The sequence below is a fragment of the Tetrao urogallus genome (assembly GCF_951394365.1).
Source record: "Tetrao urogallus genome assembly, chromosome: 6".
Classification (NCBI taxonomy): domain Eukaryota; kingdom Metazoa; phylum Chordata; class Aves; order Galliformes; family Phasianidae; genus Tetrao; species Tetrao urogallus.
The window spans coordinates 10,850,126-10,876,991 of NC_136819.1; the positions used below are offsets into that span (position 1 = coordinate 10,850,126).

The window sequence follows — 26,866 nt, forward strand, 5'->3', positions numbered from 1 at the left end:
AGAAATGTAATTCTGCTAAACTGTTCAATACATACTCTGAACATCCTTACAGTTTTAAAAATGAAAGATAATCCTCTGGGTTATAACTTCAGCTTGCATAGGAGCAAAGGCAATGTTAAATATTTAAAAGCTTGTTTTTTTTTGTTTTTTTTTGTTTTTTTTAAAGTGAATGCTCTGAGGACCAAAAAGATGAGCCTTACTAGGTGATAAATATAGAAATTTTTTAATACTATTATTTTTTCTTACAGAATTTTATGCCATTGATATAGATAAGAGCGTTTTTTTCTTAATCACTGTGCTTCAGATGAAGAAGGTGAGGCAGAGAAATCAGACAAGTCTTTGAACTCTAGGTACATGTAGTTGAGATCTCTGAAAATCACTTCCTTGTCTTGATCCACCTGAAATCAGAACGGTTTGCCATAAAGGGCTTCTAATTTTGGCTCTGCCACAGAATCCAGGTTTCCTGTCTCCCGGTTCTTAACCAAAAGTCAGTTCTTCCTCCTTTTGTTACGTTCTTCCTTTTTCTGTTCTCTAAGGACCTGAGATCTATGAAAGAACAATATGAATGAGGTCACTCCATGCATATTTATAGCCTTGCTCTGCTCTTTAAACTGTGCCATGTATCTGCAGGTGTCCTGATAACTTCTCTAAAGTATCTACTTTGGTGTCCCGTTACATAAATTAAGACTTTCGTGCCCCTTTTATGCCCCCACCTATTAAGCAATTGCTAAGGTGGCAATCAATTCTGGAGAGGTCTGGATTTCTTTCAGTATGCATTCTGGTGGTAGCGGTGGTTGTTTTTTTTTTGTTTTTTTTTTGTTTTTTTTTTTTTACCCTAAATATTTTTTTTTCCCTTTAACTTCTCGCAATGTTATTTTCTATTTCTGTATGGTAGGTAATGGTGGCTGGAGATCTGCTCACTGCATGTGCCCCATCCCTGGAGGGCCAGGCTGGATGTGGCTCTGGGCAGCCTGGTCTGCTGGTTGGTGACCCTGCACATAGCAGGGGGTTGAAACTATAGATGATCGTTGTGGTCCTTTTCAATCCACCCCCTTTCTGTGACTCTATGAATACCATCTTGTTACAGGCTTCAGGATATTCTAGGTTAATTGTTCACAGGCTTTCAGTAACCAAGTGGAAAAGAAACACTTCTGAGGCTATCTTCAAAATTCTAGGACCAAAGCATTCCATCTATGAAGTGGTGGGAACCCTGTCTTTCACGACTCTAAGTACTCTGCTGCTTGCCCAGTAAGCAAAGAGGTGTTGATTGAAATGATGCTAAAAAATTCTGGGAACTGGAAGAAAAAAAAATTGGACTGAATTGCTAATTTAACAGAATATTTGTCAAAAATTGAAAATTGAAACTTGCAGCAAGAGAGGTGTGCGGCTTTTTTTCTTTGTTTGTTTTACTCCAGAAACTGCAGTGATTCTACTTGGTTTTTCTCCTCAATCAAGATAAAAAACATGCAGGCTTTCGTGGAATATAGAGGCATATTATGATGAAAAATATGGAAATTTATAATGGATTTTTTTTAATGGAAGGTACAACTTCAAATGGAAAAAAAAAAAAGCACTTGGCAAAAAATTTCTAGTAAGAAAGAATTTCTACTATAGTAAGGAAGATAGTGTAATGATCTTTGTAAAGCAAGATGCATTTTTACCTGCTCAGGGACTAAATTATTTTCAGATCTATGTACTGGATTTTGCTTCTCGAACTTCATGTTACTTCTATACAACTGAAAAGAGTTGTTTTGATAACACTGCATTTGAGGTGCAAGACGCAATGATGAGTCTTTCAGCACGTGTCTAATATTGCATTCATATGTTGTGTTTTTAATAAATACAACCTCAAACATGACTTTGAGGAGCAGATTATATCAGCTTGTTAGACTTCTACCCTAAGTATCTAGAATTACCCCAGTACTGTGTGATTTAGTTCTTGGAGTTGAAGGCAGGGAAATAGTTCTATCTAGTCATATAAACAAATAATAATAATAGAACAGTTGGGCAAAATTACGCAGGTGTATTCCTTCTCATTCAGTTACCCAAGGACCTCTTTCCACTTGTATTCTCTATGCAATGAGGATCTGTTTATCTTGTTGTGATCTGTTGATGTGACTTTAAGCTCTAGATGTCTTTTCTAGTGAATTTGGGGCAGCAACTAGATTTGGTTGCATGGTAGTTTATTGAAATATTTCCTGTTTCATCTACTTTCTTAAACATGAAACACCGAAGCGAGTGAGTCCTAGGGATGGGATTTCTGTGAATTAGTCTGTGTAAAACTATTCCCTTTTTACCTCATTCTAGTCTATTTTTCTAGCACTACCAATTCTTATTAGCTGTTACATGACACCTTTCTACTTACTCTGTATCTGCATGCCTTCTATACTTTGTAGCCATTTCTATTATCAGTGCTGATCCTCATGAAACTTGTCTCTCCATTTTTAATAGTATGTTGACTCTTCAAGAACCAACAACCCATTTGTAAGCATGCACAACTTGTAAGATTGTGCTCAAGTTCATCATCACAGAATCTTACTTAACTACAAATGCTTTAAATGCTTGGTCTGATCAGTGATTTACATGTCCTTGTGCTACTTAGACATCTTTTGTAGGTGCTCAGTTTTTTTTTTGTTTGATGGCTTCCTGTAGTATCTGCTGCTAATAATAAAGGGCCTGTTCTGCATTTCTGGCTTTTCCCACCTACATCATGCAAAGTGAACTTCCTGCCTGATAAACACTCCTAGTGAAGTGAAAAATTTCTGCATTTTGCAGGCTACTTTTTGTTGCAGATCCTGTCCTACTTAAATCCTACGTTCTCTACAATCAGTTTTTATTGGGATGGCATCAGGAACTTGCATGTCAAGGCTCTCTACAACATTCAGACAAACACCTAAGAAACTCTATAGAACAAATGCACGTTATCTGTGATACAGATTGAGAGTTGAATATTCTTTATTGTGCTTCTGAATTTCTGCTTTATGTATTTTGAAAATCCATCCAAGAATATAATGCTTTCGATGGAGTTGAAAACAGTTTTGGAAAACTTTTTTTATTTTTTTATTTTTTTTAGTAAGCTTCATGAACAGTATGCTACAGAAGAGAGAAGAGTGCTCTGCCAATAAAGCTATAAATAATAAATCTAGCTGCAGCATAGTTCATGGCATTAATGATAACCTCATGCAATGACCTTGTGTTCTTTTCATTTCACTTGGTTAACCCTATAGCAATTCAGTAAAGAATCATAGCTTAAGGAAGGGAGGTCTATCTTATCATAATGTAAGTATTTTTTGTGTTAGTGATTTATATTCCACCTGTAATAAAACTGAGAGTAAATTAGTTTGCTTTGTTGGTACAATTAGTTTGATTTGTTGGTAGAAGCTAAATCACAGCTGCTTTTGTGTACCCGTATGCTATTTCAAGGGAGGATTTTCAAATGTTGCTAGTTGACTGGATCCAAAGGATGATGTTAGCAAAGTAGTGCCTATTGATTTGCCATCATTTTGTAGCACTCAGGAGGAATATGAACTCAACAGGTTTTTTCTTTGAATACATGGGTAAAATATCTTTGTTCCTATATTCAGGATGTTAAAGTGTAGGTCAGCAGTTTAGCTCAGAGGCAATAAAAATAATTGCGTTTCACTTGTACTTTATGTATTTTGGGGGTGTGTGAGTCTGCCAGAATTCAAGATTTTTCCTAAGCTTTTCATTCTGATAGTTTTATCGCTATAGCTTTACATTAATTGTATATTATGCTGCAGAAACATGTTATATTACTTCCCAGAGATACGCTGCATAATATTTTATGTTGAACTCTAGAAGTCACAAAAGAATTCTGGCTTTTAACCTGAAGTAAGTTTGAGTTTATCCATTATAGTAATTGAGAAGTTGGAGTGACTTTAAACTGTGAACAAATAGACAAATCTAAACAATCTATTTAACTTGACTCACTAGACCTTTCTTCATTAAATGTTGGTATTTCATATTTGTGGGTGGGTGCTAGTTAGGAACAGGTTTTTATTAAATGATGAAGCATCAACTTTCATCTTTAATGATTAAGAATTCACCCTGAATCTTGTCAGGGTCAGGGACATATTTCAGAGTATGTGATGCATAGTACACAGAGATCAAACTGCTAGTATAGCCTTTATTGTATAAGAAGCTTAATGATTTTCAGAATGCATATTTTGAAATGTGGAATTCTGTAGAAAATACTTTTTTTTTTTTTTTTAATATTAAGAAAAAAGGCCCTATCTGCCTGATGAATATCTGAAGATAAAGAAAACAAAACAGCAACAACCAAAACAAAACAAGACAAAAATGAAGACATTAAAATGTTTAGTTTTGGGACCATATTAAAGTATATAGGCATCTTACTTGTTTGACATATCTTGCTCATTTGCTGTAAAGGCTTGGGAAGAGCCTTCCTCATTAAATACCATAAACAAATAGCTCCTTTGAGATGCTGTTAAGCAGTAATGTTATGTTATACTATACTTACAGCCATGAATAGCTGAAGAGCCTCACTCTTGGCTTTGTGTTGTCTCTGAGCTTTCTGGCACCAAAAAATGCTAAGCCTGAACTGCATCTGAACCTAGTACATTAGCAGTGGGGAAGGAACCTATCCCAGCAATTGTATGGCTAAGGAAGAGAAAGAAACACTGGTCTGCAGGTTCCAGACTGGTGTGATAACTTGATGCCTTGTGACATACAAGGTGAGGAAGAATGGAGGAACAGAGAGAGCCATGTATGTCCCAAAGCATGCAGTCCTGCAGCTCGCAGTCAGCCTGGTGCAGTCACTGAACAGTGCTATGTGCCTGGCAGCAGTGCTGTGCTTGAGGGCTAAGGCTGATCTTAAGTTTGTTTTCCTGAGTGTAGGAAGGAGTGAGCCAGAAGTGGTAATGCTGGCACTGGCCTCATTCTGAAGCACCTGGAGGGTGCTTGTCCCTATCCTGCTTCACAGGAGCACAGGAATGCTTCACACCCTGCTTGCAAACTGTACCTGGGGATTCTCCTGACTATAGTTCTTGGTGTGTATCTTTAAAAAATTTGCTTTGCATTTGTTAGTCAGCAAGTCTTATCACATTTGGAAGAGCTTGCCAGTTATAATAGTCTTCAGGGAAGCAAAGTTATGTAGCATTAACTATAAACAATACAGTTTAAAAGGAAAATGGACCCTGTAGTATCCACTCTTTGATTACTTCTCAGGTTATTCTAACATTGACAGATTATAGTTAAGACTGTGTGTTCATTTTCCCATTTACAGAACGGTATTGGAAGTCAGCTATTTTGCAAAACAGTTGTAAGGCTTGGACTTTCTAGGCAATTTTATGTGCATAATGTAATCTGAAGTTACTATTCTGCTGGCAAGAAGAAAGATCCATGCTCTTGCCTCTCATTTTAACAGTCAAGCTATATTGGTTTTATCAATTATGATTTAGCTGGAATTTTTCTTGCTAGTGCTGGATGGCATTTAAAGATGCAACCCTGGACACTGACATCAGAGTATCTGAGACATCTTTCTCCTTTAAAATGCAAGCTTTGAAGCATTCTAGAGGCAGTCACTGAGCTTACCAAATGGGAGAAAAATGACTGAAAAAGAATGTAGTAGTTTTCTTTATAGGAATACGTATTTTCATGCAACTCCAAAACAGATCAAAATAATGAAGACTTCCTAAAGCTCAAAAAACTCACTGAATTTGCTATTGTTTTATTTTAAGAAAGTGTTGCCATTGGTCTCTGGAAGGGCAGGAAGGTTTGTTGGAACTTTAGTTTTGGATTGAGCCTTATACGTTATTTGTCTTGGTTATACCTCTGATTAATTCCTTGACCTAAGGCAAGCAACCTTCCCGCAGCTTTCGTTCCTCCATCTCAGCTGGTGAAATGCAGTGGAAGTCCTTATTAACAGATCCCTGCCAGCTGCTGTTTTAATGATCCTTATGTGGAGCTCTGTGTGTTATGACCTCATGCACCTTGTGCTTGATACTGTGCATCATTCTATTGCAGGTTTGATAATGTTAGATGCTATCTAGCAGCTGCATCTACTAAACATTAATACGTTTCTATTCACAAAAACTGGCTTGTTCTTTCTCTGTGCCATATCTTGCTGTCATTTTTAAAGAGTTGTTGCCTGGCATGTAAGTTCACTCAACTCTCTTTTCATCAGTGGCTATAAAAGAGGACAATGATTAATCACCTGTTCCGTGACATTTCTGAGGTGTTTTCTTCCAGTCTGATTTTTAATAACTCCATTAAGGATATTTTAATGATCTTACTATGACAAGCTGAGACTTGACTTCTGAGTTATTTGCTGGAAATGCTAGTACCAGATTGTGTTAAATACAATGTTTGTTGCTTCAGTCCATGTTTCCTGGGAATTTCTTCCTCGCTTAATTGCCTAGTCTCTCTCAATCTGGTTCACTGCTGCCTAGGGATGGTGGGAGGATCTTGTAATCACTTGTTCTCTAACCTGTAACGAGCAAATTTAAGAAGGGTAGCAGAACAATGCTACAACTTTGTAAATGGTATCTTGCCTTTTTCCCTTTCTGACAAATAGTGTAGTGATCTTAAGAAATACGCCAGCCTGACCCCATTTCTAGTCTCATTAAATTTGCTACTGTCTGTGAATGGCTTGATTTCTGAGTTCGCATTAACCCTGAGGGACTTGGAGTGATGGAGTGAGATGCATACAGGAGTTTAATATTGAGCTGAAAGGTGATTGTTAGCAGTGCTGGTTGATTCTTTTTGCCTCTTACTGTATTTCAATAGGTGTGATGAGGTATATATATGTTATTTTATTTAAGGCAATAAGCCTAAAGGAGTATAGGTATGCAATTTTTTCTTTGCTTTTTTTTTTTTTTTTAAAGAAAAATCTTTTTATTGAGTTGCTTGTGTAGAGACTATGCTTCAGGTATATGATTTCTATATCATTCTTTTTCTGGATACTTTATTGTAGAAGCTATTCCAGGAGTGCAATAGAAACAGAAAATATTCGTGTCAGGGAAATATATTTTGCCCAATTAAAGATGATGGAAATATCTTTCTACTATCATGAACGAATGTGAGATTTGAGCTCAGAATAAAAACTAAGTAGGGGTAAAACAAGGGAAAGCTGAGAACATAAAAATATAAAAGGAAAAAAGAGGAAAACCAGAAATGGGATCGGGGTAGACTGAGGTTATTCAGTGTATCATGAGATGGTTGAAAGCACCATTTTGGGAAGTGCTGTAGAGCAAAAGTACCCTTGTTCAGTAACAACTGTAATCTCAAATTATTGTGAATGTTATCAGCTTTGCATTTTGAAAAGAACTTTGTAGGTGAAATCTGAAATGCATGTGAGGGAAATAAGTGAATTTGTTTCTGTAGCAGTGATTATATTTTTGATCTTCCATATTCAGACAGAAGTTCACTTGTCTTATCTGTAGTTTAAGAAATAAACAGATTAAAAGGTAGTGGATATTACGTAGTTATGAATACATGATTTCTAGCTAGTCAGGAAGCAAATGTTTCCTGTAGAAAATTGTCATCCCTTCTTCCATTCATTAAAAGAACACTCTTGAGTTCAGAACACAAATTACATAGCTAACCGGGAGGACTAACTGGTAACTTTTAACTACATCTATTTTCTCCCATCCCTGCTGGCAGAAGTTACTGCTTGAGTGACTTGTTTGCTAATTCACCTTAGATCTCACATTCAAATAAATCTTAGAATTGAAGAATAATTCACTTGGAAATAGAATTCTATCTTCTGCTTGCAGCAGGCTGTTTTTTTTTCTTTTTTTTTTTCTTATGCTGCTCTCTTTCATGTAGTTGTAGATTATTTTTTCCCAACTTTGGTAAATCTTATTTTTGATGTAGCACAAGTTATCCAATTCATTTGAGGGGTAAATGTGGAAAGAAAAAAGACTGGGGAAGCAGTAAATTCAGCTAATGACCGATTACCTGTTCAGATGGCTTTTTCTATATTTCAAGACCTAAAGTATAGCAACTGTTGTTCTCTGCACTGGCTTATGCATAGGGCTTGGATTCTGGGCCAGTGACTTCAGTGAGAGATGATTAGATCAGAGATTTGTTTTTTGCTATAGGTGAAAAATGAAGCTTCCTTTAAAAAAAAAAAAAAAAAAAAAAAACAAACAAAAAAAAAAACCAAAACTTTTTTAAAAAAGCCACTTTTAAAACTAATGTACTTAAAACCAATTACTAAGGATAACATTTTCAGTGAAAGGTGAAGGTGGTTGTGCTGACCTCCCTTCTAGGCTTAGAGGATGAGACTATGACAGAGTGAATAGTATCCTACCTGCAGTAACCAGGAGTTCTCCACTCACAAATGTTGGGTTCACAATCCTGAGCATTTCACTGAAGTTTTCAGGCTTCCATATTTCTAATGTCAATGCTGGTATGCTACTATTCTTTTATCATTTCATTTTAGTCCAGTGTACATATCAGGATGGAAAAATATGTCTAGGCAATACCTTCTCACATCCTTTTTTCTAATGTTCCCTTAATAGAAACTTCCAACACTAATAGTTGAGGCCAATCTCGCCCTCTATACCCCCTCTATCATTTAAAAACAAATTTGTCTTAAGTCTGCCAGAAATTCCTGTAGCACAGTCCTGATGTGGAAGGAGAAGGGATTGTGCTTATGTTGTGAGTGGATAGAGAACCTGATGCTGTATTGCTCTTGGCTAAATTACCAGGAACACCCTGGCCAAAAGTTAGTGCACAGCTGCCAGGGAAAACAAGTTTTGTTTTCCCCCCCCCAAAGCATGGTGATCTGTTCAAGACTGGAGTTGCACTGAATGTTCTCTGTGGCTCAGCTGATTGGTGAGTGGCTGACCTCAGTCATTCTGAAAAAGTATCTTATGGGCAAGTATGAAGACAGTCTGAGTGAGCTGCTGTGCAGTATCCCTGCTGTAAAAAGGGGGTGGTGGTGGTGATGAGAAAAGATTATACTTCATCATGTGCATTGGATTCAACTTTGCTTCAATGTAGGTCAGGCTGTTCCAAAAGCATGTCCCTTAGCAAATGCCCAAATTAAAAATTTTTTCAATGTCAATTTGCATACCTATCAGTTAATCCTGCAACCCAAAAATTTGAATTTGGATCCTTAATTTAAATAAGTGCAGCTCTCTAGTTTGGGTGGCAAGGGTCAATCCTTCCTGGTGTACACAACAGGCCTTTAAGCCAGTCAAGCAGCAGCCTTGAAAGACTATGAAGAGCAGGGTGACATCTGAGAGGGGATGTGCCAGAAGACCACTTGTGGAGGAAACTTGCAAGAGCACAGCATCACCAGTACTTTTTGTGTGCTACAAGGACCTGTGGTAGCAGGGGTAAAAACTAAGGCTGGCTGACAGCTGCTTTAGGGTCTCAGCCTTTACTTGTGCTGAGTAGGATGCATCAGGCCCTGTGCTTCTCTGAGGTGAGAAATGGGAACATAAAGCTTTGTTACTTTCATTGTAATGGTAGACATGTGTTCAAGATGTTTCTCCTATTAACTTTGCGAACTTTCCAGCAGCTGAAATACTACTCAGCTTACAAATGAAATTGGAATGTGTGTGTGCACGTAGGGCAAACAACAAAAGTCTTTAGAAAGTTCTGATGTTTTTGGTTTTTTTTTCAGTTGAGATTTAGGAGAGGATTTAGCTTTCTGTGCTTCTTAATTCAACACTATGTAGGGGTATGTATGAATTATATGTATAGTGCTGTGGCACAGAAAACTTGATTTCAGCTTATTCTAGCAAATCCTTGCAGGATCTTGTTTCCATAAAGTTGCTTGAACCTGCATGTGGAAGAAATAAAAGCGATCCTTATATTCCAATACTTTATTTCTACTCTGTTAATATTCCTTTATCTTTAGTGGGTATTTGAGCAATTAATTCCCCTTTAGGGTTATGACTTTTTATAGATATCTATCTCTCCTGCTGTCCCTGTGTTTCAAGGCAAGGCTTTACCTTGCAACTATTTTCATTTTGTGCACCTGATGCTTTTGCCACAAATACCTGAGCTGAGGATTTTCTGAGAATTTCTTACTGAGGTTACACAGCAAAACCAGAACTGTGAGGGGAGGTTGCTCATCTGATTGTATTAGCTTGGTATAAACCTGCTGAATTGAGACCTCTTCTCCTACTCTGTTTCAGCCAGACTCATCTCACTGTATGTCTGCAAATGATCCCTTGCCCATGTTACTGTTTGGGAAAGGTGCTGAGGATAACTTCATGTGGTTACCAGTTTCACGCTTCAAAGAAATGCATTTGAAAGCATGACACTTGGGCATTAGATAATTTAGGAATGATTGAAGTGATAGATTGGAACAGACATAACATTCCACAAACATAATGCAGAAATAATATGTGCTTTCTACAGGTATAGTAAGATCGGGGTTTTTTTGTACCTATATATAGTTTTCAGTCATTCTTGTGTTGGAGTATAGCAGCACTGCTGCTCAAATTAGATCCTTAAGTCATTTGTAACCAGAAGGGAGCTTAGTTATATTTTATGTCTCAAAGAGCTTTAACAGTGAAAGCATCCTATTATCATCAGAGGTCTGTGTATATTTCTGCAGCTTGTTAGGACAAGTTTTCCTACTTCAATAAATTTGGTACAGATTATCTAATTTACTGTGGTTACATAAGACCCGTTAGGATTTTAGGCACTCTTTTATGTCAGAAATAGTGTAACTTTTTGCTAATAGGCTGCAAAGTCCTGCTGATATTTGTCGTCTTGTCATCATGCTGTTCTGCAGACCTTTTATTTTCCTGGGTGCCTGTGAAGCTGGGGGGACCAAAAATGCTGTCCCTCTTGGGCACCTGTGCCAGCAGTAAGCATGGGCTTTGTGTGCTTAAAGAGTATTCTAGCTGCTAATGGAGTAAGCCAGAGATTATAACATGTTTATTTATTTATTTTTTTACCCTTTGTGGATAAATTGAAGTGAAATGAGGCGCTGTAAGACTTCATCAAATCTCCATTTGTTTTTCTGAAAGCTCAAATTTTGTGTTGAATTAACAAGAGTTCTGAGTGTGGTTGGGTGAGAACTGTATCTTCTACTTCAGTATTTAAGATTTCAAATGTGTTTGTTTTACTTGGGTCTATTTCACTCACTCAAGCAGCAGAAGCTATCCTTTCTCCTAGATATTTTTTTAAATTGGAAACTATAAGCTACTGACATGGAAACTTCATGCTAAGTTCGTGATAAATACCTTAGTATCTCTCTGGATAAATATAAATATATATATATATATACACAAACATAAATAGGCAAATGATTATTGCAGAGTCTATTGCATGAGGCTTGTTTAAAACAACAGAAAAGCTAAAAGATAGAGTGATGCAGTTAAAATATATTCAAGGATCCATTTCCTTGTTTGCCTTGGGAGATATTTGATGTGTTATTAACTCTACCTGTGATGTACCTAGTAAGCCCTTCATTAGCATAGGTTATATGTGTCCATGCTTATAATTATGAGTGCAAATTCTGTTTGGTATGTGAAAAATGATCTAGCTAAATAAAACTCCAACAACCCTAAAACAACAAAAACAAAATGGAAAACCCATACAAAATTACTAGAAACCCCAAAGAAGCCCCCCCCAAATGGCAACCAAATTAAGAAAACCCAGGAAAAAAAAAAAAATAGAGCTCCTTCAAAAGCAAAACTTGAACCCAGCCAACCAATAAACCAGACCTTCAGAAAATGATCAGGGATGATGAAAAATCTAGCCACATTTAGTAGATCAGGAGTGAGACAAAAATTTCATTCCCTGAAATCAGGAAGATGATGATGTTCTATCCTTCCCCAGTCTCTAGACGATCAATGACACTTGTATCAGTATTGTTCTTCAAAGACCTTTTCTGTTGCATTTTTGGGTTGAGTAGTGCAGCCTGGATTATTTCAAGTCTTCAAAACTTGTGAGATCTTGTCGGATGTCAAGGAGGGTTTAGGTGATGGGAAAAGGTGGGGGGGGAAGAGAGAAAAGCCAAGATACAAGCCAGCTATGTTTGTTGTCAGTACATATCTGGCAAAATACAGATAGAAGATATTTAATGCTGTTTTTGCTGATTCAGTTATAGAGTAAAATTGCAGTATGTAATATTGATTTTTTTAATTTTTTTTTTTTTTTTACTCCTCCTGCAACAGGAATAGAATACAATTTAAAATAAATCTTGATGAACAATTACTGTTTTGCATGGGATTTCTATTACTCTGTTACTTATCCGTGGGGTATTTTATTGGCTTTTAGTGTGTTCATTGACGCTTGGTTTCTGTTGTCCAGTAGAATTAGATTTCTTTACTTACTTTACATAGTAGTGAGAAGGAGGGAAGTCTTGTCTCCTTCTTGGTTATTTAGCTTTTTTAATGTCTGATTTGTTGGTAACAGAACACAAGTATCTGTCTTTGCCTTTTAAAGAATGTCTGTTTAAATAATTAATTCCTGGAATATTTCTAAGTAAAATATCATCTTTTCCAAATTGAGAATTGTGTAATTTCTTCTCTGCTTGTAATTAGAGGATAAAGGTTCAATCTTTTTGGTTTTTTTTTTTTTTTTTTGTAATGGATAATTTTTCATTATAGCCCAGCTTAGTAATGATTTTAGAGAAATGGAACTTATTTGGGAAGGGGATGCTGGAGAGAGGAAAAATCTCTCTTAAAGTTGCGCCCCAAGTGCACAGTTCTGATCAAATTGTTTCAAATCTAGGATCTGGATTTGAGGCCTTTGAGTCTTTCCAGGAACAGGAGTCAGAGTGAAAGCTGGAACCTGAATTCCACATCCTTTTCCTTGCACTTAGTGATGTGCCAAGTTATCTCAGCAATTCCAGTCCAATTTGTCTCAACAGTAGTTACAGAATCAAAGCATACCCAACTTGACAACTGATAGGCTTTGAGAAACCATTTAGCAGATGCTGTGAAAATTTTATGGAGTGTCAAAAGTCATTTAATGAATCAATATGGATTTATTCTTGCACGCTGGAAAACAGCAATACAAAGATTTCTCACAGAACTCTGGATCTATTTACATTTACTTCTCTCTACAGTGCAGTTACCTTATTTTCTGCATGTGTTCTAGCATCATGGAGGATTGTTAATCAGACATTTGACAGATACGCAATTTTTTCCTTCCTCTGAAAACCCTGCTCTTATAATAGGAATGGCAAAGGGAAAGTGAGAGAATATTAAGTGAATAAGACCTTTATTTTTTTGGTGTGGATCAGTCATGAAGTGCTGTCAACTTAGTAATTTATGTGAAGAAAATTTTAGCTAAGATTGACATCTGTAAGGAATATCATAATATGGGATATTTCCTTGCTTGCAGTTCTGGTATGTTTTCACTTTAAATTGTCTTGCTCCACTACGAGGAAATGTACGATATATTATAAAGCATATATAAAGAAATACATTATAAAGCATTAAAGCAGACAGTAACTTGGTTATACTTACTCTTTATTTGTTTTCAATACAAAATATTGTACTTGCATAAAATATCAATTTATATTTGATGTGATGGAATAATTCATTGAACCAGGGATGTATTACTGCAAACCACTAACATCAAACCTATGTTCACATTTGCTACACTTTTACCTCTTGTTAGCTTTTTCCTATGTTCCTTTTGGCTCCTTGCCGGTTAGAGTTTATTAACGCTAAATAAATAATTAAGGAGGGATAATTGACTTATTTTTGCACAGTAATACTGTAATGATGCTTTTTTTTTTTTCTAGAAAATATCATTGTTTTGTCTTAATGCACTGCAGAACATAGAGCCTGTATACCCATATGAATCATGGCTACCTCATTTGTGCCAGAGATTCACTGCCAGTGACCCAAAGTCCGCTGTCACTAAATGAAGAATAAATGGATCGGTTGTTTCATCCTACTCACTTAGAGGGAGAAGACACTTTTTCAACCTTCCTTTTGTCAATATTTGTAACATTTTTCTCCCAGCTTGTAAAAGCCACCTGGCTCTGTCCTCCATGCTACATAATTTCTTTCATCTGCTCCCTTCTGAAGAAGAAGATTGACACCAGTGCGGTGGTGCTCTTGTTCAGCACGCTCTCTCCCTTCCTCCCCTTCAGCATCTGAGATTACCAGAGCTGCTGTGAACAGCAGCAAGGTGAAAAGTCCTCACTAATGAATTACTTCCAAGGAATGAACAATCTATGGGATTCTTACCCTTCTCATCTATACTTTTACGAGGAAATCAGCCTGTGGCTTCTTCCTCACCTCATTCAGCATTTTGAAGAACCCTGTGGAACTCTTGTCTTTTTCATGTGTTGGAATCCAGTTGCTTTGGATTTTAGAATTTAATGAGACTGTTCCAGCTCAGGCATTCTTCTCTTTAGCTATTGTTCTTCATTCAAAGGTCCCTTTCTGGTGGTAAAAGAAAAAAATAAATAAATAAAAAATAACCACTAATTTCCTTTCTCCTTTTGCCACATAGCCTTCAGGAACTCCTCTCGGGATTGCTTTGAGAATCGTAGTTTTTGCCTGCTTCTCTTACATGTTGTGGTAGCACCTGTACACTGCAGCCAAGATCAGAATGCTAGGCACAACTTTCAAGTGCTAAAGCAAGGAAATGTCTCATCCTCTATAAGCTATGCAGAGGAGAGCCAGTCTGGCAGAAGGCAAACTGGCAGAAGGTGACGGAAATGGCTGGGATATTAGTAGAAAAGAGTGGAGCCCAGATTTTGCAATTGCTATTCAAGCAGTTTATCCACTAGATCACTTTGTTCTTCTGAGTAAATTTATTGTGGTTGGAGAGTAACACAAGCTTTAAGTAAATCAAAAAATACAAATCTGGCCTTGTACAGAAAATGGAGTGCAGATATCTCATTCTTTTGCTTGGCTCACTGGTCTCTCTCTGGCAACTGGGCAGCATGAAAGAGGTAAGAGATCTGGGTAAGCAGAAAGAGGATGATAGTAGAGGAAGGGCAAAGTAGAGTAGGCAAGGGGGAAAGAAGTCAGAACTTGAAACACGTTTGAAAAACAGAAGTGAAACAGGGTGTTTTAGCTTTATGCCAGAGATTAAACAATCTATTTTTTGGGGGGAAAGAGGCAATGTGTACAGAAGGAAAGTATGCCATGCATACTCCTGAGCTTACACATGCACAGTTAATTGGTTTTATTGTGGCCTAGACTTGAGCAGTAGGCTGCGTCCTTGTGGGAAGGCTAAGCAGAAGGTTTAGGTTTGCTAACTAACCTTTTAAGAGGAGATTTGACAGGCTAGGACTCCTGTATATTCTGTCTGTTATGTGTTTTGCAATGAGATTTTTGAGAAAAGCCATTTAATATATATGGATTATATGAATTCAATAAACACAGATTAAAAGAGAAGAAAGTAAGGAATGTCTGCTTCATACACATAACTAGTAAGGAGTAGATACTAAAAATGGGGGAAAAGTACCCTGACTAAATGAAGACACATCTATTGGTGGCAATAGGAATATTAACCATCTAGCTTCAACTGCCAATGGCATAGAAAATAAATAAATGTATTTGGGAAAAGGAAAGCACAATTCAATCCATGGAAAGCAAGAACTATATAGGTGCTGAAGTAGCTAGCAAAATTTTGTATCGACTCCAAGTGGAAAGCAGATAAAAATGGTGCTTATATCTAGGGAACAAGGGAGGGTAGGACAAAAGGCAACTGGAAGGGAAAAGAGGAGAAATTTAGGAAAGAAGCTCTAAGAGAGTAGCTAAAAAATTTGAGATTAAAAAGGAAACAGGGGAATGTGAACCTGCTGAAAATGGAATGCACTGAATAACCTTTTATTCTGTTATGAGGTAATCTTGTTTTCCTATTTTCCTTCATAAAAAAAGGTAAATCAGTGGAGACTGCACAAGGTAATTTACTGGTAAATACAGAAAGACGTAACTATCAGGCAAAGAGTAAAATGGGAAAGGACAATCACAAGAGTTGCTTTTGAAAGAAGATAATTAATAGTAGACTTCAGCTATTTCTCTCCATACTTGTTTTTATTAAAATGTTTCATTTCATAAGTGGCACAACTTGCTGTGACTTAAATTTTGGAGCACTGCTAGCAAAATAATCTTGAGGCAATGAGTAATAGGAAAGAAAAGAGTAGTTGAAATCTCAAGGCTTTGTGGTTAGGGACTCAACAAGAAGATCTGCAACAATTTGTAGCTCATTCAATGGAAAGGGAAAAGTGGCCTGTGTAGACTAGTTCATAATGGGATGCTTGCGATGGTGTGTAATGGTAAGATCGGCCCAAGGTGTGAGAATAATATATTTCTAGTGAAGATGTGAGTGTACTAATGCCACTGTGCAAGTTAGTTTGAGACTTGACTTGATATTAAACATGATATCAAGTATGTAAGAAACAGATTTTGCAGCAGCCACCAGAATATTTGGTGCAAGGGGAGCAAAGAGGAGAAGAGCTGTAAAGGCATCCCAAAGAGTTTTGCTTGTTAATTTTTTATGAATCAGAAGCTGAGAAGGCTGTGTTCTCTTTCTAAAAATGTATTAAAAGATAAGTTCTTATGTGACGTGGAACTTGAAACCAAATGGGAATGAAATAATTATTAAGAAATTTAGATGAGAAATAAGATGTTACCGACAGAGCACTGAGGTTCTAGTCTAGCTGCTTAAAAGAGCACTTATGAACCCACAATGAACTATTTTCAGTTCATTTTTAAGCTATTTTTGAACGTATTGTCTGATGCTATCAGCATTTCGTGGCTTCAGGTTTGATTTTCAGTTCTCTGTTTCCACAGAAGCATATAAACATGCTTAAATGTTGGGTTCCTTCGGTAAGAAAATGTTCTCTTTGAATGAGAAGGTTTAATTAAGGTATTTCTAACAACTTATTCCCATTATTTATGACGTTGTTGCTGGTTTTCATCTTTTTAAGTTGTCTGTTGAAGGGTTAATAATCTAATGCGATTCTAGGATAGCCTGCTGTTGGCTTTTTTTAGCTAGAGTTGCTGTGAAAAGATGTGACTGAGTCCCCAAGTTTCTGTACTGTCCTGAGTGATACTGATCTCATAACTCCCTGTAAAATGATTGTTGCTTTCTTCATTAAGTAAAACAGGCTTTATTTAATCAGTAGGGTTAGGCCCTTATGTGAGTAAATAGCAAGAGGTGAAAAGCTAATGGTGCTGCTCATAATGCATGTCATAATTCCTTTGAAAAAGGCACAGAAATCTGTACTGTTTGTTATTAAGCTACAAATTAAGGCACACTTGGAAAAAATATATGTTCAACAAGGGGCTGGCTCTACCTTCCTGAACTCTTATGTTAGTCTTCAAATTAGTCCTTTCTTGCAATTGTTTCTGAGCATTTCCATTATCTGTGACCCTAGATTATTTCCTGTGTTGTTTCCCTCCTTCGTATTTATTTCTCTATCCCTGTTAGGTGTTTACAAGGATTCCTTTTAGACTATGTTGTTCTTAAAAAGTAGTGAGGAACACTGCCCTCTGTGATTACAAGCTTAGCTTGAGCATCAGGGAACAATGAACAGGGATGGACAACCTGAGCACACTTTTTCCTACTGTTGGCCTTGTTGGCATTTCTCCCATTACATGTTTCAGGAATCTCAGAGCTATTTATGAGAGCTAGAACTCTGGTATTTGAGCAATAAGTAGCAATTTAAATGTATGGTGGCAACAATGTCCCTTTGAGATTATCAGGGTGCTTTCAGGACTTAATGTCCTGAAACCAGATGTACAAATGTTCTGAGTAGGGTCATCTTGTGATATTCCATCAGGATATGCTGTTTTGTGTTTATTGAGCTACATACAGTCCAACTCAGGTGGGACTCAGGTACTTCATACAACGCGAAGACCTCTCAGCTCTACTATCACCTTTATTCTGAAAAAAATATAACACGTGTTTGTCATATGTACAAGAAAGAAAGTGGCAGAATCTTGCCACGTCAGTACTGCTTTTGTCTCTGCAGTAAGACAATAGCTCCTTATTTCAGAACCTCACCTCAAGATGTAAGGGATGACTACTTCATCCAGCTCATCAAAGAACAATTTGCTTGTGAATGAAGGGAATCCATTCAAGGCAAGAGAAGTAATTGAGTAGCATGCTGAACAAAAGACACAAATCTTGGCTAGATGGCCAGAATTGTACATATTCTGTAAATACTAAAAATTGAGGCAGGCTGACCCAGGAGTGACATTGCAAATATCAATGTTATAGCAAATGGAAAATCATCAGTTATCTCTCTAGTTGGCGATCATTGTGACAACACTGGCATACTGTTTGTTCAGCTTTGCCTGCAAGCAAGCCAAGCAGAGCTTTACACTATCGTTAATTTGCTGCTGGGAGAGTTTACTTAGCATTTCTATCCACATTCTGCTAGGAAATGCTTTTCTCTTTTATGGCTGTCTTAAGTCACTGAGTTCACAGCTGGAATGTGCTTGTGGAGGTAGCTGTTGTCTTAACAATGAAATGTACTAGGCACAAAGTGAGAATCCACAAAACTAGGCTGAACTAGTTCTTCTGTCTTCTGTCTATCTCTTCAGATGACAGAGGCTGGAAAGGACCTGGCCCTACTTAAGAAAATTAATATCTGTGAAGCTTACCTAAATTTTACACATGCTAATTGCCAAACTGAATTGGTCTGCGATTCTATATTATGTCTTATGTTCTACAATATGCCAGTAATTCTAGGACAGTATAATATTTTCAGACATTTTTAGGGGGACAACTTACAGTGAGGATTTCTCAGAAAAGCATAAAGATCTGAGAAGAACACTGGTGTAGCATTTAATGCTAAATGATTTATGTGGCCTTTTAATTAGGTTCAATGAAGTTATAGTTAATTTACATACTGTATCTTATCTATTAAAAATGTTTACTGTTGTTCAGTGTTTTTACTTTCCTTATAATTCAGGCTTTAATGTAACCTGTTACCTTTTTTTTGAAGGCATGGAAATACTTTTCTTTCCATTAATGTTTTCTGAAGTCTTAATTCATAGCAATGGCTTGGGTTGGAATGGACCCCAAGTTCCATCATCAAGTTCCAACCTCTCTGCCACATGCAGGGCCACCAATCTCCAGATCTGGTACTAGAACGGGTTGCCCAGGGCCCCATCCAACCTGGTCTTGAATACCTCGTGGGACAGAGCATCCACAGCCTCTCTGGGCAGCCTGTTAAACACTAAACTCTTCTTTTGTCTTTGAGGTTGGGTTACTGATATACTAGAAAAGAAAGTCAAATAGAGGAGAAGGGTGAACACTGCAAATCGTTTGACTAATGCTTTAGTTTGCCACATCAATTAAAATGCTAAATATTCATAGACCCGATTACTCTGAGTGATCTTCAAAGTAAGTGTGTACACTTAAAAATCAGCTACCCTACAGGTACTCTATATCATTTAAGCTACTTCCCTAGATATGCTAAATTTTTGCTAAAATTAGTGCAAGTATATCACAGATCCACAAGGCTTTTACAAGCAATTAATAGTGTTAAATGACTTGAGTATAAATAAGAGCCTTCTCTAACGCTCTTCACTAAATCCTTCTGCTGATAGTTGAGTTCTGCTGTCTATTATATTAATGTAGAAACTGGCCCTGGGAATATTGGGTACCTATGAATAATTTGGAATAGATGTATTAGAAAAAAATTAGAGATGAGTTATGTTCAGAGAGGGGGCTAAATCCATTCGAGAAGTTGTTTGTTGCCAATTAATTACCTGCTGCTAATTAGAATAATAAATTTGAGCATAGTTGTAAGTCTTGGCAACAACTTTCACTGTAGGCTTATCTGGAAGCCTCACTCAATGTTATCATTAGGATCTGTGATAAATCTGTCATAATAGGTGAAAATGAATAAAAAGACTAAGAAGCCTCAAAAAACCCATAATTCTATGCAGCAGAAGTCTTTACACTTTATAAATGTGATGGCCCCTGGGAGTATTCATGTGAATTGATTAGCTCAGTCTTTCACATGCTGTTATAAAACACAAAACTTCTGTACTTATTGAAATTCAGTATAAAAAATGGAGGCATAATTCTTTTTTATGATAACACTTGCAATTTAAAAAAGTATGTATTTCTGCCAGTAAAACTGTAGTAGAGGGGTCCAAGCTGGAAGCTGTAAATATGATCTAGTTATCATTTCTTCACTTTTGCACTTCTGTATTCATATCGCACCAATGTGAGAGACGGAGGATTGCTATATAAAGGGTTGCTTGGTCTGTCCTAAGGATCACGTGATTCATTAGCCTACTACTTATTAAGAAAAGAAGAAAAGAGCTGGTAACTCACAAAATGATGTACGTATTAGAAACATAAGATGATAATGTTTTTCCCATGAGTCCTTTTCCATGATGAAATTGGCGTCAAAGCGTTATGTAGTGTAGAAATGCTCGTATGGAACAAGATCTTAGCATCTGTTGAAGAAACGTACTCCCAACACGTTGTTGCCCTAAGTTGGTTTCAGCCAGATGATTATGTCAGAATACAATCTTTAAACAGACATTTAGCAGCACACTAGAATTCAGTGTATTTGAATTGCTAGTTACTGAAATTCAACTGAATGATCTTAAAAACTTCAGCTGTTTACAACCTCAGTTAAAATAGGATGACATTAAAGAAATGGTTTGTTTTGAATTTTTATTTTGTATTGAATTACTTCTAATTTTACATGAAATGCTGCTTTTTTTGGTGCGCAGTCTTCATAAATTGCTGTCTTGTCAGTATGCCAAGGCATACTAAATTAAAAAAATTAAACTAGTGGAGAGTTAACTTTATACACGAAGGTCTCTGCCAGTTAACTACCTAATGGATTTTAATGAAACAGATCTGGGCAAAATCGCACCATTAAGGTCTCTTATCCTTGAACCAATAATGCTCAGTGTTTGTTAACTGCCTGAAAAATAGTTATAGCAGCAGGATAACAACACTTCCAGATGATGTGAAATTGATCAGGTTAATTCAAAACAACTGCAACCACGCAATCACTGAAGTACCTGTCAATACTGACTCACTGAAACTGTAAGATATCTGATTAAATTAATTGTTAATGAACATAGTTGGAAATGTGAGAAGGAGCCAGAAACTGAAGAACCACCTTACATCACTGGGCAACTAACTCTAAACTATGTTATCACTTATATATCCATTTTGAAATAAAAGTAGTTAGGCTTTCTGGAAGATAAACATGAAATAGCTCTCTTCAAAGCACTTAAGTAAATAAAAGTAATTTAGGGAATTCTTGGAAAATGGAGATGTACAGAAAATATAATCCAAATATATATTTATATGATGCATCTGAATTTCGGATATGGTGCGTCTCATCTTGGAAGGCCATAGGAGAATTAGAAATGTTTTTAAGAAACGTTGGAAGGGTAATCAGATGATCAGAGGTGAGAGATCACTTTTGTATGCTGACAGATTGGATAAGCACAGTTTTGATGTCTTGAAAATGAGCTAAATCAAAGGAAATCAGTCACAGTGAATAAGCTAGTGAATTGTACAAATGCAGCTACGATGGAGCTCTCTTCAAAATCTCTTGCCATACAAGAACTGCAGAGCTTGTATTAATATCTCAAGGCAGTAAGTTTAAAATAAGATATAAGAAATAGTTGTTCATACAAACCGTAATCAAAGTGTAAGCCATCGTCACTAGATGTTGTAAAGGCCAAAAGTTTAACTGAGTTCAAAAAGGGATTAATGGCAATCTTTTGTTTCATGAATTGTGAAAACATCCTGCACAGTTGTGTATTTTGGCTTAGGAAGTTCATAAGCCACTAATTGACAGAAGATGGGAAGGAGGGGTTGCTCAGCTCCTACAGTGCCTCTCTCAAATGTTCCTTATGCATCTGCTAATGGCCGTGTTGGGAGCAGGATAATGGGCTAGACAGGTTTTTAGTCTGTCCCATTATGGGTGTTTTTATTTTGTAGGTGTGGTAATTTATTTTTTTTTTTCAGTAATGGGTGACAAGATGGAAATTATCAACTTGTTTTGAGACATCATTAAATGCTGTCTGGAATATGATTTTTAAAAGTTAATTAGGGATGATTCTACTTGGCTTTCCTTATTTTAATATGCAAAAGATAATCTGCAAATTCATGCCTGGAATGTTCAGAAGATTTTGTCTATTTAGATGTGAGATGTGAGAAGTGAATGAAAGTGAACTCATATTTCTTCACTTTACTGATCATGAGATTAGTTTAAAGCATAATGTAGCAGAAAAGTTGATGTAGTGAACAAGGGGGGTTTTCAGTGGTCCTTTAGTTCTGAGATAAGGCAAATGGTATTTCTGCCAGTGGAGTTAAAGGATGTTAAATTTCAGATGACAAAGATTTCTATGTTACACAACTGTTCTTTGGTCAATTACTTTAGTAGGAACTGAGACAAATGAGAATTTCTTTAAAGTCTTTTGTGTACAATTTCATAATTTTTTTTTTCTTTTTGGAGTGAAGATTTCTATTTGAGAATAGAGGAAATGAGCTATTTCTTGTTTTATCCAACTAACCTTATATTTGAGTTTTTCTCTCCATGTGAATGTATAATATAAGAGTTTATTTGTACTTGCTAAACAGAGATTTAATCAATTATCATAGTGCACTTTGGAAATGAAAAATACATTACTCTGTCAAATGAGTTTATCCTTTACTGCACGCAAACTGTGCATGTCATTATAAATCATGATCTCAAACTTCTGGAGTTGTTATTTTTGTCTATTAGGAAACCTTGCTTCACATCCAAAAAAGCAATAAGGAGACTACACATAGTGAGAAGAAAGTGAGTCACAATCAATCATAAAATACAATTACACAGTCCTCAATGCTGAGTAAAATAAAGACCTTAAATAGCAGCAGCTTGAGAAGTTTAAAAGAAGTTTCACTGTATTTGCTGAAAAGGGAAAACTGATCAATGAAACTGATACTTTGTCTCTTGTCTGCTGTTGATTTATGTAAAATTATACCTGAGGTGAGCCTCCTGCATATGTTTATAATCAAAATTTGGTAATTTGTGCAGCATTATCTCTGTGGTCTGGAAGGGAATTCAACCAGTGCTGAACTCAAGACTTGAAAGGTCCTTCCCCATCACTGTCTACATGTTGGCTAATGCAATCACAGAGTTTGCTCTAACAGGCAGGCTTTGGTGTAACAGTTCAGGACATTGGATTGGATGATCTTAGAGCTCTTTTCCAACCTTGCTGATTCTATGTGTTAACAGCTGTGCTTCTGTCAGAGTGTGCAAGGGCTCAAAAGGCAGGCTCATTGCCATTGCGCCCTTGCTGGTCAAGGAGTTTCTTGCAGCCTCACTTGTTTATAGTTTGGTCGCTGTAGTGCAAAAATGTGCTCTGGAAGTCAGATGTGCAAATTTTACAGAAACATGAGAGAAGGCGAAGTTATCATCAGAAGGAAGAATCCAGCTGAGGTTTATGGGGATTGTGATGTGGGAGAAATTGATATTGCTGACAGTACCGTTAGTTGTCTTGGTTTGGCTGTCCCAGAGTGGATGTAAGAGCTTTGGGGAGATGTTGCAAGGTAAAACTTGTCCTGTGCAGAGACTGACAGGCGAATTGTAGTCCTATAAACAGCAAGCAAACACATAACTTTGTTACTTTGTCACATCAAATGCGAAAGGACTGCAGGACTGTTTTCCCCCAAAACTGCAGCTTAAAATTCTGTTCAGTCATCCCCAATCTCTACTGATTTTTCTCTGATTTTTGTAGTGTGCTTTTTGTAGTAGTTCTGTAGAGCAAAAGTGATCAGAAACCCAGAACTTGTCACTGGAATAGAAAGGAAAGCATGGTTCTCAATGAATACTACAAGCAAAATGTTTGTTCAGTCTGTTACCTTTTGACAATGAGTGGCAGCTTGGTGGTTAAATATAACAGTGTTTTATTGCTGATGGTTATTCTAAGATCTCTTTGCCTCATCTTGTTTTTCCTTCTTTCCCTGCCTCTTAGCATGCATTTAATGCAGGTGGACTCTGTTCAGCGGTGGATGGAAGATTTGAAGTTGATGACAGACTGTGAATGCATGTGTATTCTCCAGTCCAAACCGATCAGTGCTGAGAAGGATGAACAAAGTGAACTCATTCTTTCCTCACAGTATAACACAAGTGATAATTTACAGTTGCTATTAAAAAGAGCTTGGATAATAAGCACAGAGTTGACCAGGATTGCTCAGAAGTTGGAGAAGAACAGATGGCAAAGAGTCCACAGCATGACAGTAAGAGTCAATTGCCATGTACGTTCCATGATAAATGAATACAATGCATTTACCAGGAGTTCGTCGGAAGAAATGAATCAGGTAGGAATGCTTCATTTGATGTCTTTTTGTTTTTGGTAATAATTGCAATTTTATACAATCTCATTTTTTATTATTATATAATTTCTTTTCAGTTGTAAAACCATTTTGGAGTCAATGTAGATCTTATTTTATCATAGGCCTGATTGTTAAAGCTGGTCATGTTGACCAATTAGATTGTAAAAAATTTAGTTTTTGGTGAACACTGCACTGAAATATCAGTGAGTTTCTTTGCATTTAAGATCTAGATGCTATGTTTTTATTAATCTTATTTTTATCTCTACTTGTTTTACTTAGAAGAATAGAAAAAAACAAACACAAAGAAATAGTGCTTATATGACATAATAGATCTGGAGTTTTTTACCTGATTAACATGAGTAAGCATGTATTTTAAAAAGCAAACACATATGGATACTAAAAATCACCTTTTCCTTCTATCTGTCCAGATGGAAAACCTTTTAATAGACAAGTGTTCAGAATTTACATCATTTACAGAAAGGTAATTTAAATTTTTGGATTGAAATATTCGTTTTGCTGTTTTATTATGTTGTAGAGTTTGTGATGAGAAGTGCAAATCCACTACCATTCTCAAATGTTTGAACTAGGCCCCTGCAGCTCTGAAAGGCTTTCTGAATGTTAGCCCCAGTGGATGAAGTGAATTGCTTTTATCTAAACTGCATCTTAATGAAAGATGGGATCCGCTGTTGCACAAAGAGCCTGGCATAGATACGGAAGATCATTTTTCATAGCTTTTAGGTATCAAGGGAGAAAGTCTGATTCTAATGGTGTAGGTGACAAAACTTTCACAGAGTTTTCCTGTGGAAAGCCAAGATTTCAGCTTCTGTGGAAAACTTTCATATTGTTTCTTTATAGACATAGTCATAGTTGGCATTCCTTTGAGTATCCACATATTAGAAAGCTAAACCCAAATAAATATGTACTCTTTTAATTTCATGTGTGGGGTTAATTAGCGCCATGCACTCTAGAATGCTGAGAATACAAAATAAGAATTTCTGTGTAATCCTTCTCATGATATTTACCCTACCTTATGTACATTATCCTGTTTTCTCCATTGCAATTCAGTTGGTCTTTCTCTACTTCAAATGCCACACCAGTCATTCTTCTCAGAGAATCATGAGGGGAAAAGATGGCTTGTAACGATCAGGAAGGAATACCCCTTGAGCACTAATGCTGTTTGCCAAACTTGCACAACTCAAACTTTACTTTTTTATTCTACTATGGGACACGCTGATTTAACAAGATCCTGTAGTGATCCTCTCTCTCTTTTTCTGTTTTACAAAAACTTGTTAAATGAAAGACAGGTACTTCTGAAAAGGGAACATAATATGTAGGTGGAAACCCTGATCAACAAAACTGTATCTTCCATTGCAGCAGCTTGATGAGGTGGAATAATTTTTGACAAATTAAAATAATGCATTTCTGTGCAGCAGTACCAGTTATTTCATTTGAATAATTCATCTGTATCTGAATGCATGAATGTATCATCTGTAGAATGTATGATGAATCTTTATCTTGTTTCACCAGTTGCACCAAGTATCACTGGTTACGGAATGGTTACGCCAACTCTATAAAGCTGCTCTGTGTAATCATTCTTCACAGAGGGCTTTATTTTACTTTTGAGTATGTTGCTTAAATGATCTTTATTCATTTGGACAGATTCAGATTGTTCCCTTGTCCTGCTTTTATTAAACTATGATAAAATAAATGAAAATTATTGAGAACACTTCTTAGTATGTCCCTCTGTGTTTCACAACCAGAGCTGCAGCTGAAATGCAGGCATCCTCGAGTGATTGTAACTATAAGCATAAGAGAAAAGTAGAGTTCTGCTGGTATAAACACAACATTTGCAGCAAAATTAGGTCTGCAGTGTATGAAGCAGATTATCATCCCCAAAGTATTCATTATTGTCTATTGTTGTCCTTTGTGTTATGCTTACTATGTGCAAACAAAGCTTTGATACTCTGGTGTAGAGCTCACCTGTGGCAATCATGATGATAAACAATTGGGAGTCTATTGCATCTTGTTTTCCTTCATTGCTTCCCTCTCTCTTTTATTTTAGGTGCATACAAGTAGAAGATGAACAGATGCTGAAGTCTATGAAATCTTGTATTAATGAAACGCTCACTTCTGTTGCTCAGTATTTTGGCCAGTTGATAGAGCTGGTTTTAACACATGAGGTGCAGGTTAGTCTGCAGTATAAAAAGAAAAGTAATAATAATGATAAACATCTTCACCGGTGTGAAGTCTTGAAGGAGAATGTTGATTAAGAGAAGGGTGATACTTATATCTCTTTTCAGCAAATCGGTGATCAGTAATTCAAAAATCTTGCAAAGAGATCTAAATGTGTTTTTTCACCTGATTTGTTTCCTAAGCAGAATGATCTTGTGGATTACAGTGTTAATTACCATTCCTGATACATATTTTTTCAGTACAAGGAAGTCAATCTCTGGATAATGTCGTCTTAACAAGACCTTTGTACACATTTTTTCTCCCTGTACAGGCACTGCCTTTCTTTAGAAACCTCAAAGTTTCTCCTGCTCTCAACAGCTCCTATTGAAAGCTAAAACTTCTAGAAGACATACATATAATATATATATTATTACAGCACACATTT

The 26,866-nt window shown here is 36.6% G+C and overlaps 1 protein-coding gene across 1 annotated transcript in view; it reads left to right on the forward strand.

Moving 5' to 3' along the window:
* The window catches only part of INSC (INSC spindle orientation adaptor protein), a gene marked incomplete at both ends in the record, with an annotated part of 101,946 nt that overhangs the window by 23,494 nt on the left and 51,586 nt on the right, over nucleotides 1-26,866 (forward strand). The window contains 3 exons of the mRNA XM_079537626.1: nucleotides 23,889-24,234; nucleotides 24,678-24,730; nucleotides 26,312-26,435. Of these exons, the coding sequence (XP_079393752.1) occupies nucleotides 23,889-24,234; nucleotides 24,678-24,730; nucleotides 26,312-26,435 (523 nt within the window). The remainder of the gene's footprint in view (nucleotides 1-23,888; nucleotides 24,235-24,677; nucleotides 24,731-26,311; nucleotides 26,436-26,866) is intronic.